The sequence below is a fragment of the Dictyostelium discoideum genome, assembly GCF_000004695.1.
Source record: "Dictyostelium discoideum AX4 chromosome 6 chromosome, whole genome shotgun sequence".
In the NCBI taxonomy this organism is placed as follows: domain Eukaryota; phylum Evosea; class Eumycetozoa; order Dictyosteliales; family Dictyosteliaceae; genus Dictyostelium; species Dictyostelium discoideum.
The window spans coordinates 2,527,355-2,540,188 of NC_007092.3; the positions used below are offsets into that span (position 1 = coordinate 2,527,355).

Below are 12,834 nucleotides of genomic sequence, written 5' to 3' on the forward strand. Positions count from 1 at the left end.
CAAAACAAAAAAAGGTTCAATTTAAATTCTTAATTGTTTTTTTTTTTTTTTTTTTTTTTTTTTTTTTTAATTTGTATAACGAATTCTTGATGGTTGATATTGTAAAGTATAATCAATTCTTAATTTTAATTGATGAGCAAATTCAATTGGTAAGAAAGGATTTCTAAGAAAAGCTCTACCAAACATTATTAAATCTGAACTATTTGATTCTAGGATTGATTCAGCTTCACTAGCAGTTGTAATTAAACCAACAGAGGAAACTAATAATTTACCAGAACGTTTTAAAATTGATTGTTTAATTTCATGAGAGAATGGTACTTGGTATAATGGTTTTGAAGTAATCTTTTGTTTACTATTATTACCACCAGTTGAAACATCAATTAAATCAACATCTAATGATTCTAAAATTTCTGCTAATTTAATTGAATCATTTAAATCCCAACCATTTTCATTCTCTACCCATTCATCAGCAGATATTCTAACAGCTAGTGGTTTTTCAGTTGACCAAACTGAACGAACTGATTTAACGATTTCAATTAGTAATTTAATTCTACCATCGAATGAACCACCACCATAAATATCGGTACGTTTATTTGAAGTTGATGAAAGGAATTGATTGATTAAGTAACCGTGAGCGGCATGGATTTCAATTAAATCAATACCAGCTTTAGCGCATCTTATTGCCGATTTCTTGAATGATTCAATAACATTTTCAATATCATTAATTGACATTTCAATTGGTATTGACATTTTATCACTCCATTGGATTGACGATGGTGCATAAACATTCCAACCATTACCACTTGGATCATTGGTTGGAATTGAATTTGAATTTCTGGCACCTTCTAAAAACAATGGAATACTTGATCCTTTTCTACCTGCATGTCCAAGTTGAATACCAACTTTACTATCAAATTCATGTGAAAAATCAACAATTCTCTTTAATCCATCAATTTGAGAATCTTTCCAAAGTCCTGCGTCGCCATATGTAATACGACCTTCTGGTTCAACCGATGTTGCTTCAATTATTACTAAACTTGCACCACCTTTTGCAAAATTTGAATAATGACTAAAATGCCAATCATTAAAATATCCATCTAAACTTGAATACTGACACATTGGACTAACAACTATACGATTTTTTAATTTTAAATTCTTAATTTTTAATTGTGAAAATAATTTTGGTTTATCATTTTTTTCATTTGATGAACTTGCATCATCAATATGATCTTGATTTACAATTGATCCAGCTGATGTGTAGTTAGTTGGTTTATTAAATGTATATTTAAATTCCATTTTTATTATATATATATTATTATTAAATATTTATAAAAACTATTATTTAAGAAAAAAAAAAGTTTATTTTATTGTATTATTGATTTATTTTATTAATGATTTAAAATAATTTTTTTTTTTTTTTTTATACTTTTTTTTTTAGTATAAAAAAAAAAAAAAAATCTATTTAACAAAGAATAACATTGGTTTCTGACTAAAAATAGATAAACCTTAATGAAAGTTTATCTTTAGAAAAAAAGAAAAAAAAGAATACGACTTCAGAAACATTTTTGATTGTGTGTAAATTTTATTTTTTTTTTTTTTTTTTTTTTTTTTTTATTCTTTTTAATTTTTTTTTTTTTTTTTTTTTTTTTGTGTGGTTTGATTTCTTCTGGAATGTTAAAAATAATGAAAATATGAAAATTTAAATCTGTGAAATAAATGAAAATAGAAAACAGTTTTTTTTTCTTTTTTGTTTTAATTTTTACAATTTTCTATTATATGAATTTTTTATTTTTTTTTAAATGTTTTTTTTTTTGAGAGACTGCTTCTAATTTTTCAATTTCATCATCATCTATATCATCTTTATTATTTTTAAAGAAATGACTTTTTAATTATTATTATTATTATTATTATTATTATTATTATTATTATTATTATTATTATTATTATTATTATTATTATTATTATTATTATTATTATTATTATTATTATTATTATTATTATTATTATTATTATTATTATTATTATTATTATTATTATTATTATTATTATTATTATTATTATTATTATTATTATTATTATAATTATTATTATTATAATTATTATAATTATTTTTTTTTTTTTTTTTTTTTTTTTAAAGTTAGTTCTAAATTCCTATTTTTTGTTTTCTTCAAAGAATATATTTTTAAATTTAAAATAATAGATTTAGTTACGATTTGTGAATGATCGCTTTTTTTTTTTTTTTTTTTTTTTTTGTTAAAGTAGATGGTTAAGGTCCATAATAATTTTTTTTTTTTTTTTTTTTTTTTTTATTTATATAAAAAAATTTAAAAAAAAAAAAAAATAGAGATCGGAAGTAGATTTGCACACAATCGAATTTTTTCGTGTAAAAATTATCGATTCCACAATATGCCAATATGAGATCTACAACAGATTAAAATAGATTTGTAAAACTTAATCGGTTTTTTTTTTTTTTTTTTTTTTTTATGAAATCACTGTGATTGAATTTGCAGTTGAAAAGAAATATCTTTTTTTTTTTTTTTTTTTTCAATCAAAAAATTGTATAAATAGTTAAAAACATTTTTTTTATTTTATTCATTAAATATATTAAAACAATAAATAAACAAATAAAAATTAATAAAATGCCAAGTGTTACAGTTGATTATAAAGTTTTTATGACTCATGACCATACTAATAATACCAGTATTGGAACTGATGGTTTAGCAACATGTATTGGTATCATTGCAAGATTAAATAACGGTGACACCTACTGTGGTCACATTTCAAATGAAATTCAAGGAACCACTGCAAATTTACCAATCATTATGCAGAGAACTCAAACCATTATGACTGCACGTTTAAATCCTGCCAATGTAATTTCAGTACATTGTGCAACTACAAGCACTTTTCCAGATACCAATGCAATGTATAATGCTATAGTTAATACTTATCCAGGTTTAGTTCAACCAAAAATGGAAGGTACTGGTATATATTGGGATGGAAATGCAGTTGGTGTTATAAATGGATTGTATGATAATATTAATGGAAATACTGAAGGTACAAATGATGATCAAGGTCCATTAAATGTCACTAATTGAATTATTAATAAATAATAAAAAATTGTAATAAAACCAACACAAAGTTATTAAAATAAAAAAAATAAAAAAAACTTCAATTTGATTTTTTTCAAATAATCTAGATTAGTCGATCAGAATTTATCAGAATTATTTTTATTTTTTTTTTTTTTTTGGTATTTTTCTTTTTTATTTTTAACAAACCTAAAGGTTTATTATTTTTTTTAAATATCCAATTCATTCAATACTTGATCAATTGAGGGTTAATTTGAAAAGCCAAATAATTATTTTTTTAATTATTTCAAAACAATTCACAAAGGAGTTTTTTAAAAAATCTCATTAAACTTGATAAAGAAAAAGAAGTTATATATATACATAAATATTAATAAAAAACAAAATTTGATAATAAAAAAAAAAAAACTTTTATTATACAAATGTTTATTTAAAAATTATTAATACTTTGTTTTTCCTTTAATAAAATATTATTGTTTTTGTTTTTTTTTTTTTTTTTTTTTTTTTTTTTTTTTTTTTTTTTTTTTGGTATATTTGTTTTTGTTTTGTTGTTTTATAAAATTAAACATTGTTTTTTCTTTTTTTGAGCTTTGCCACTTGATTGATCACCTTTTAGTTCTTTTCTAATTTCACGAACTAAAGAGTAAAATGCCTCTTCAACATTAATTCTACTTTTAGCAGATGACTCCATGAAAGGACAATTGAATCCTTTTGCAAGTTCTTGACCTTCATTTACACTAACTTGACGTTCATGATCCAAATCTGCTTTATTACCAACCAAAATCAATGGTACTCTATCTTTGTCTTTAACTCTTAGAATTTGTTCTCTAAATGATGCAATTTCATCATATGATGATCTTGATGTAATTGAATAAACACATAAAAATCCTTGACCAGTTCTCATATATTGATCTCTCATTGCACTATATTCCTCTTGACCTGCAGTATCTAAAATATCTAATAAACAAGTTTCATCATCTATATACCAAAAATAAATTAATGTTAATGTTAATTTTAATTTTAATTTTAAAATAAAATATAAATTAATTTTAATTAGTTAAATAATACAAACCAATTGAAACTTGTTTACGATAACTATCTTCAATTGTTGGATCATATTCATCTATAATAAAAATAAAAATAAAAAATTAAAAAAATTAAATTAATATTAAAAAATTAAAAAATATAAAATATTTTATTTATTTCAAATAATTTTTATTTACCAATAAAATGATTCTAAATAAATAAAAAAAATAAATATTAATATTAATAAATTATTCTAAAAAAAAAAAAAAAAAAAAAAATTAAAATAATATAAATAAAAAATTATTATACATACTTGAATTAATTGAATTGTTAATGCACTTTTACCAACACCACCACCACCTACAATAACTAATTTATATTCTGTCATTTTTTTTAAATTGTTTGTTTTAATTGTTTTTTTTTTTTTAAAAAAAAAAATAAAATTTTGAATGATTAAAGAAAAAAATAATAAAAAAATAATAATGTACAAAAAGGTATTTTTATTAAAAAGAAATTATTATTACTACTATTAGGAAAATATTTTTATTTCTAATTGATATATATAAAATAAATAAATAATAAATGTTATTTGTTTGATTAAAGGGGTTGATGGTAAAAAAAAAAAAAAAATTAAAAAATTAAAAAAAATTTATTTAAAAAAATAATAATTAAATAAAAAAAATTAAAATTTTAAACCTTTGTAAGATAATAGAGTGTGTTAAAAGTGTGTTTTGCACAATTAAAGATATATAATAATATTTTAAAAAATTTCTTTAAATACCTTTTTTTTTTGATTTTAATTTTTTTTTTTTTTTTTTTTGATTTTTTTTTTTTTTTTTTTTTTTTTTTTTGGTTGTTGTTTCCAATCCAAAAATTATCTGAATTTTTTTTTTAGAATTTTCTTATCATATACCGTCACAAATCTATTTTTAGGTTCACTATGTTTAATATAATTTTAAATACAAATAAAAACTCCTTCAAATAGAAATATTTTATTCTAATTTTTATTTTTTAAAAAAATAAAAATAAAAATAAAAAAAAGGAAAAAAAAACATATACTAATCAAATATTATTCATCGATTTAACCAAATTATAAGAACACAAAAATATTATGTACGATTAATATATTGGAAATCAAAATAATTTTTTAAAAAATAGATAAATAAATAAATAATATAGAATATGACCTCTTATATCTATTCAATTAAAGGTATAAATTCACTGACAAATAGATATATTTCAAATATCAGTAAAAAAAAAAAAAAAGATTTTAATCTTTTTTTAATAAAAAAAAAATAAATAATAAAAATAAAAAAAAATAATAATTATAAATTATAAATTTAGTAAGTTTTTTATAAACATTTTGAAAAAAAAAAAAAAATATTAATATTTTAATTTTCCTCTTTATTATTAAATTATAGAAATAGTATTTATTGAAAATTATTTTTTTTAAAATCATAGCTTTAAAATTATTAATATTGTCAATTTTAAAACAAGTGTAGTATAGCAAAAACCTCAATGAATTCTCAAATATACCATAAACAGATAACGACTAATATGATCGCACCATTTTTTTTATCCTTTCATGATCAAAAGAGACACACCAAAAAAAAAAAAAAAAATTATAATAAAAATGAAATAATAAAAAAAAAAAAATTAAAAAAATTAAATAAAACTGTAAATTCAAATAAATCAATTAAAGAGCATCTAATTTGACAATCAATTTTAATAAAAAAAAAAAAAAAATGTACTATATTTATATAAATTCACTAATTATTTGTGTGGTTGAGTGTGGTTGAGTGTGGTTGAGTGTGGTGTATATGTGTTAAAATAATAATGTACATAATAAATAATATTTTTTTGACTTTTATTTATTTTATTTTTTTTTTTTTTTTTTTATTTTAATTTTGATTAATTGCTCCTATTTTAATTTTTTTAATATTTATTTATTATTTTTTATTCATTATTTTATTTTTTAATTATTATTATTCTATGTTTTTTTTTATCTTTTATAATTTGTAATTCTCTCCAATTATTTAAAAAAAAAAAAAAAAATTAATATTTTATTTTTTAAATTATAAATATAAATAATAAAAACAATTAATTTAATCAATTTTCAATTAATATTTAAATTCATTTTGTTTTTGTATTTTTTTTTTTTTATATTTCCTCACTCTTAAATAATTAAAAAAAAAAAAAAAAAAAAAAAAAAAAAAAAAAAAAATGAGGATATCAATTATTTTATTATCCTTATTATTTTTATCATTACACTCATTGATTAAAGCTGACATCACTAAATTGAGTGTTTGTGGTGTAAGTTACTATTTAATATTTTTTTATTATTATTAATTATTAATTATTAACTATTTATTATTTATTAATTATATTATAGTCAGCAAGAGCAGTACCAACAGCAACACAAAATCCAAAACCAACATGTGTAAATGTTAATTCACAAGGTATACCAACAGCAGGTTTAAATTCAGCTGCATTTGATAATGGTGTAAGATGTGGTCAATGTTATGAATTGACAGGACCATTGGGTAAAACTGTTGTAATGGTCGCTGATGTATGTGATGCTGGATCTGCATGCACACAATCTGATTTATTTAATTTCATCATTCCAAATGAAGAATTTGATAAAATTGGTAACCGTTCTGACTATGGTAATATATTTTCATTGTGTTATCAAATTGTATCCTGTGGTTATAGTGGTAATGTTCAAGGTGTTTTCACTGGTCCAAGTAGTTCACCAAATACTTTTACATATTTCCTCAGTGTTGTATTTTCAAATAATAATGTTGCAGTAAGTTAATTTATTTATCATTTATTATTTATTATTATTTGTTATTAATTGTTATTTTTTTTTTTTTTTTTTTTTTTTTTTTTTTTTTTTTTTAAAAAAAAAGATTAAAAAAGTTTTAATTAAAGGTCTTTCTTGGCCATTATATGAATCTTTGACAGGTCAAAATGGTAATTGGAAATGGAATAAAAATTCTTATGAATTACAATTCCCAGCAACTTTATATATTACTAGTAATACTGGTGAGACTATAACTTATAAAATGAATTCAAGACCAATTACTAATCAACCAATTGACCTTGATTTTCAATTTAATCCAAAAGCAATTTCAAGTTTAGAGAATAATGAATGTAGCATGGCATTATTACCACAGTATATTTATCAAGATGGTTTATCTTATGGTTGGGTCGATAGTCAATCTTTCAATTATGCAAAATTCACTGATAAATCAAGTGATACTAAAAGTGGTAGTGGAACATGTATCAATGCCCAATTGGATGGCCATGGTGGTGTTAAATTCACTAGAGAAGGTGATTTCCAAACTTCATATTTAGATAAACTTAGCTTTGATATTAAAACCTCTGCTGATAGTAGTTCATTTGCAGTTTATTTTGGTGATGTTGCAACTAAAAACATTGACCCATTAGTAGCCTCAACTTGGACCACTGTTGAATTGAGTGTTAAATCTTTAACAAATAATACAGTTGAAGGTTCTATAACATTTTTCAATAATCAAGCTGATCCAATTAATATATGGTTAGATAATATTAAATGGACATACACAGATGATGCTCCTCTTGATCAACCAACAATGGATTTAATTGAAGTAAATAATAAACCATCAACAACATCAGGTACTGGAACCACTTCAAGTAAACCTTCATCTAGTAGTGGTGGTGTTAGTGGTGGTGGTATTGGTAGTGAAAGTTCAATCTATGGATTAAGTTCTGAAAACCAAGAAAATCAAAGTGGACATCATGCTTCTTCAAATACAAATATTTTATTACCAACTACTTTTGTTTTCTTTATTTCAATTACAATTTTATCATTACTTTTTTAAAATTATTATTATCATTATTATTATTCGAAAAATAAAAAAAAAAATAAAAAAAAAATAAAAAAAAAAATATCTTTTTCGTTCGTTTTTTTTTTTTTTTTTTCATTTTTTATTTTTTTTTTTTTTTTTTTTATATTATTTTTTTATTTCCTCTCTTTACCAAAATTTTGTACATATAAAAAAAAAAAAAAAGAAAAAAAAGAAAGAAAAGAAAAATGAATTTACAATTTTCAATACCAGGATTTGTTAGTCGTAGATATATTAATGAAACCAAAGGTAGAGGATTATTTGCAGAGAAATCATTTGAAAAAGGTGAATTAATTTTCTCGGAAAGACCACTATTTTCAGTTCAACATGTTTATAATAGAGCAACAGCATGGACATGTGGTAATTGTTTTAAATTTTTAGGATCATTAAATAAACAAATGTTACATTATAGAAAAGTATTTGGAATTAAAGAGGCATCAGAATTACCAGAGTTTGAAAATCTTTTCAATTTTCATACCAAAGTTTATAGTTGTTTTGCAAAATGTGGTGAAAAATATTGTTCAGAAGAGTGTAGAAATGTTGCATTCTATAGTCATCATCAAATTCTTTGTGTTGGTGAACAAACTCCAGATTCGAATCCAATGTATCAATTTAAAAAACATTCAATTGAAACAAATGAATTATTTTTATTAGCTGCTCAAGCAATCGCTTGTTTAATTTGTAGAATTGCAAATGACCCATCTTCTGATCAACCAACTCAAATTAAAATTCCATTAACTACAAATAATAATAATAATAATAATAATAATACAACTACTACAACAACTACTACAACAACTACTACAACAACTACAACTACAACTACAGGTAATTCATCACAGGATACAATTATACAGGCACCATTGGTTGAAAGAATTTGTAATGAATTCTTTTCAGAATATCAACATAGAGAATGGTGGGATGTTAGAATTGATGGTAATTTCACATTGGAGGAAGCAAAAGTGTGGTCAAATGAATCATTGGAATTATTGAGAAAAGCATTGATACCATTACTTCAAAATAATCCAAAAACTAATAATCAAGTATTTATTGGCACTGTTTTATCAATGGAATTCTATTCACATTTACTTGGTCTTTTAGAGATGAATGATAATTCAATTGGTTTCTTTAATCCATTGGAATTATTTAGAAGAGATATCAATGCCATTGGTAAAGGTCCTTTCACAACACCACCAATTCAAAAGAATTTAAAAGATCGTTCAAATGCTGTTTTAGCTTCAACCGTTGATGCTTTCCGTCAATATCATAATGAACAAGATGATCAATGTGATCAAGAAGATTGTAATGATCATGAACATTCTCATGGTGATTCAATGGATGATGATGATCATCATGGTCATGGTCATTCTCATGGTCATGGTCATGGTGGTTCTCATGGTCATGGTGGTTCTCATGATGATCATGCAATGGAAGATAATCAAGAGGAGGAAGAGGATGATGTAGTTGAAGAGGTTTTCCCATCTTTTGATGGTTTTGGTATTTTTGGTCTTCAAGCAATGGTTAATCATTCTTGTGAACCAAATATTACTGTAGTTTTTGAAAACCATGATAATCGTGCTCACATTAAAGCAACTCGTAGAATTGAAGCTGGTGAAGAATTATTCCATACATATATTGAAGAAACAAATCCATATGATGTTCGTCAAGAAGATTTAATTACTTATGGTTTAAAATGGGAATGTGGTAAATGTTTAGAAAAAATTTAACCAAATAATAATAAAGAAAAATGGAATGAATAAAAAAAAAAATAAAAAAAAAAAAATAAAATAAAAAAAAAAGAATAAATAGAATAAAGTTTTTAAATTATTATAAATTAAATTATTTAATTTATGATAAAATATAAAAAATAAAAAAAGTAGTGGTTTATTATTTTATTCAATTTCAATAAATATATATATATATATAAAATATTTAACGAGTAACCCCCTATTTTTTTTTATTTTTACTTAATTTTATAATTTATTTAAATATTTTAAACCAAAAAAAATTAATAAAATACAAAACCCACACACAAACACACAAAATCAAATTATAAATTTTCCATGATTTACAAATATATAAATATGGAGTGGGTTAAAAGAAAATTTGTAATTATATTTTTACTTTAATTTAGTTTTTTAAAACTACCTTCATAATATTTTATTTGTATAATAGAGTTTATTTTCCTTTTTTCAACCTAAGTTTTATTTTATTTTTCCCCTTTATCTTGATCTTTATTTTATTTTTTTAAAATGGGGTGATATTTTAAAAATTGTGGGTAATTTGATTTTAATATTCCCTAATTGTTGTTTATTTGATTATTTTAGTATATAGAATTTTTAAAGTATCTATTATTATTGTGAAAAAAAAAAAAAAAAAAAAAAAAAAAAAAAAAAAATTAATAAAACAGTTTTTGAATTTAATAATGGTATAATATGGTTAAATTTATTTTGATTTTAATTAATCTAACATCACAAATAATTTTTTTATTTATTTTTATTTAATTATTTAATTTTTAATTTTTACAAACTATTGTCTTTTTTTTTTTTAAAAATAATTATTTATTTAGTATTTTGGTTTTTTTTTTTTTTTCCTTTTTTTTTTATATTTTTTATTTTTTTTTTTTTTTTACTTCAATAAGTTATATATTATTTATTTATTTATTACATCATCCTTTTAAAATTTCACACTATTTATTTATTTTTTAAAAAATATACAATAAAAAAAAAAAAAGATAATTAAAATAAATAAAAAAAAAAAAAAAGTATAACAATAAAAATGAAAATTAATAAAAACAATTATTTTAAAATAATAATATTTATAATATATGTAATAATAAATTTAATAAATGCATCTGATAATGTAAAATTAAGTAATTGTGGAGTGAGTATATATTTTTTATTTTATTATTATTATTATTTTTATTTTTTTTTTTTTTTTTATTTTTTATATATTTATTTTAATTTTTTTTTTTTTTTTTTTTTTTTCTTTTTTTAAAAATATTTTAAAAAGCAAGCAAGAGCTGAACCAACATTTAAACAATCAGAAAATGGTGGACAATGTCAATTACCACCACCATCAATAGGAACAGCAGCATTATCATTATCAGCATTTAATGGTGGTGCAAGATGTGGTCAATGTTATGAATTGACAGGACCGTTGGGTAAAACTGTGGTAATGGTTACTGATGGTTGTAATTCTGGTGAAGCATGTACACAAAAGGATTTATTTAATTTTATAATTTCAAATAAAGATTTTGATAAAATTGGTAACTCTTCATCTTATGTAAATATTTATTCATTAGGTTATCAAGAAGTATCTTGTGGATTTCTTGGTAATATTAAAATTAAATTTGGTGGTTCATTAGGTCACAATGGTAAAGTTGACTATTCATATTATTTCACTGTTTCATTTTCAAATTTTAATATTGGTGTAAGTAATTTTAAAAATAATTAATAATTAATAATTATATTTAATTATAATTTTATTAATATTTAATAAAAAGATTAAACAAGTTCAAATTTTAGGTACTGGTATGGTATCTTATATGAAATTGAAAAGAAGTTTAGGTGGATTTACATGGAATCAAGAGAGTGGTGGATCAAAATTACAATTTCCTGCCACATTGGTATTGACAGGTGTTGACGGTCAAATTATATCATATAAATTTAGACAACCTCCTGCAAATATTGCAATTGATATGAAGAAACAGTTTATACCACAGGTTGGATTATTATCATCGAAATTCAATCAATCGGAAATTTGTGGAATGGGTAATGTACCAGAATATATCTATGAAGATTCATTGACATTTGGTTGGATAGTATCAAATAGTTGGAGATTCAATGTATTCAATCTTTCATCACAAGACACCGACGATAATCCAACACTTGGTGAGAGTGTAATTAAGATGGATTTGGCTGCAAATGGGGGTTTGGCATTCACCAGAGAAGGTGGGTTTCAAACAAAGTACTTGGAATCGTTGAAAGTGATGATCAAAGTGTTACCACCAACAAATAGTCTACAATGTTTTTTCGGTGCTTCTGGTATCTACGTTATCCCCGGGCCATTGGGCGGAGATTGGCAAGAGATCTCAATCCCGATATCAGTTTTGAAACCACAAAAAGTTGAATACTCATTATCATTCTACAATAACCAAGGCCAATCGATAACAATGTGGATTGATAATATTAAATGGATTTTTTCACCAGAGGCCCCACCAACACCTCTAATAATAACTGATCCTACTGTAACCCCACCACCACTACCCCAATCGATTGTAACTGCTGCTGCTGGTGTTGTAGGTTTAAATTCAATTGGTATTACTTCAAATAAAGGTGGTGTGGCTAATTTAGTTGATGGTAGTAGTAATGATGATGATGGTACTGGTGGTACTGGTGGCGGTGCTTCAAATAAAGTTGGTAAAAGAGTTGATGGTGAAGATGGCGATAATTTCATGGGTGGTAATAATGCTTTCTCTTACTATAATGATGATAATTCTTCAAATATTTTATTATTCTCTTTTAATATTACTTTAACATTTTTATTATTATCTTTAATTATTAATATTTTATTATTGTTATTTTAAAAAAAAATAAAATAAAATAAAATAAATAAAAAAAAAATCTTGGGATTATCTTTTCTTTTTTTTTCATTTTTTTTTTTTCATTTTTAATTTTTTTTATTTTTTTTAAAATTTTGATCAATTGCCTAACCCAAAATGTCTTTTTTTTTTCAAATAACCATTTTTATTTTTAATTTTTTTTTAAAAAAAATAAAATTTTATATTTTTTTTTTTTTTTTTTTTACTTTTTTTTTTTTTTTTTTTTTTTTTTTTT

General features: G+C 21.8%; 6 protein-coding genes across 6 annotated transcripts; 4 read left to right on the top strand and 2 right to left on the bottom strand.

Moving 5' to 3' along the window:
- Positions 1-66: 66 nt before the first annotated feature.
- Positions 67-1,296, bottom strand: DDB_G0293114 (NADH:flavin oxidoreductase/NADH oxidase domain-containing protein; the record flags this gene model as incomplete). Its single annotated transcript, XM_629334.1, has 1 exon — positions 67-1,296. One exon carries the CDS (start codon positions 1,294-1,296, stop codon positions 67-69), a length of 1,230 nt encoding a protein of 409 aa, XP_629336.1.
- Positions 1,297-2,639: 1,343 nt separating this feature from the next.
- On the top strand, positions 2,640-3,095 carry DDB_G0293116 (hypothetical protein; the record flags this gene model as incomplete). The annotated part of the gene is made up of 1 exon (XM_629335.1): positions 2,640-3,095. One exon carries the CDS (start codon positions 2,640-2,642, stop codon positions 3,093-3,095), a length of 456 nt encoding a protein of 151 aa, XP_629337.1.
- Positions 3,096-3,636: 541 nt separating this feature from the next.
- rasD (Ras GTPase) lies at positions 3,637-4,497 on the bottom strand (the record flags this gene model as incomplete). The annotated part of the gene is made up of 4 exons (XM_629336.1): positions 3,637-4,061; positions 4,156-4,206; positions 4,307-4,319; positions 4,423-4,497. 4 exons carry the CDS (start codon positions 4,495-4,497, stop codon positions 3,637-3,639), a joined length of 564 nt encoding a protein of 187 aa, XP_629338.1.
- Positions 4,498-6,332: 1,835 nt separating this feature from the next.
- On the top strand, positions 6,333-7,972 carry expl8 (expansin-like protein; the record flags this gene model as incomplete). The annotated part of the gene is made up of 3 exons (XM_629337.1): positions 6,333-6,422; positions 6,502-6,915; positions 7,019-7,972. 3 exons carry the CDS (start codon positions 6,333-6,335, stop codon positions 7,970-7,972), a joined length of 1,458 nt encoding a protein of 485 aa, XP_629339.1.
- Positions 7,973-8,184: 212 nt separating this feature from the next.
- Positions 8,185-9,723, top strand: DDB_G0293118 (hypothetical protein; the record flags this gene model as incomplete). Its single annotated transcript, XM_629338.1, has 1 exon — positions 8,185-9,723. The coding sequence occupies one exon, from the start codon at positions 8,185-8,187 to the stop codon at positions 9,721-9,723; it is 1,539 nt and encodes a 512-aa protein (XP_629340.1).
- A 1,051-nt stretch (positions 9,724-10,774) lies between these two features.
- On the top strand, positions 10,775-12,584 carry expl9 (expansin-like protein; the record flags this gene model as incomplete). The annotated part of the gene is made up of 3 exons (XM_629339.1): positions 10,775-10,879; positions 11,009-11,428; positions 11,502-12,584. The coding sequence occupies 3 exons, from the start codon at positions 10,775-10,777 to the stop codon at positions 12,582-12,584; spliced, it is 1,608 nt and encodes a 535-aa protein (XP_629341.1).
- Between the last annotated feature and the right edge of the window lie 250 nt (positions 12,585-12,834).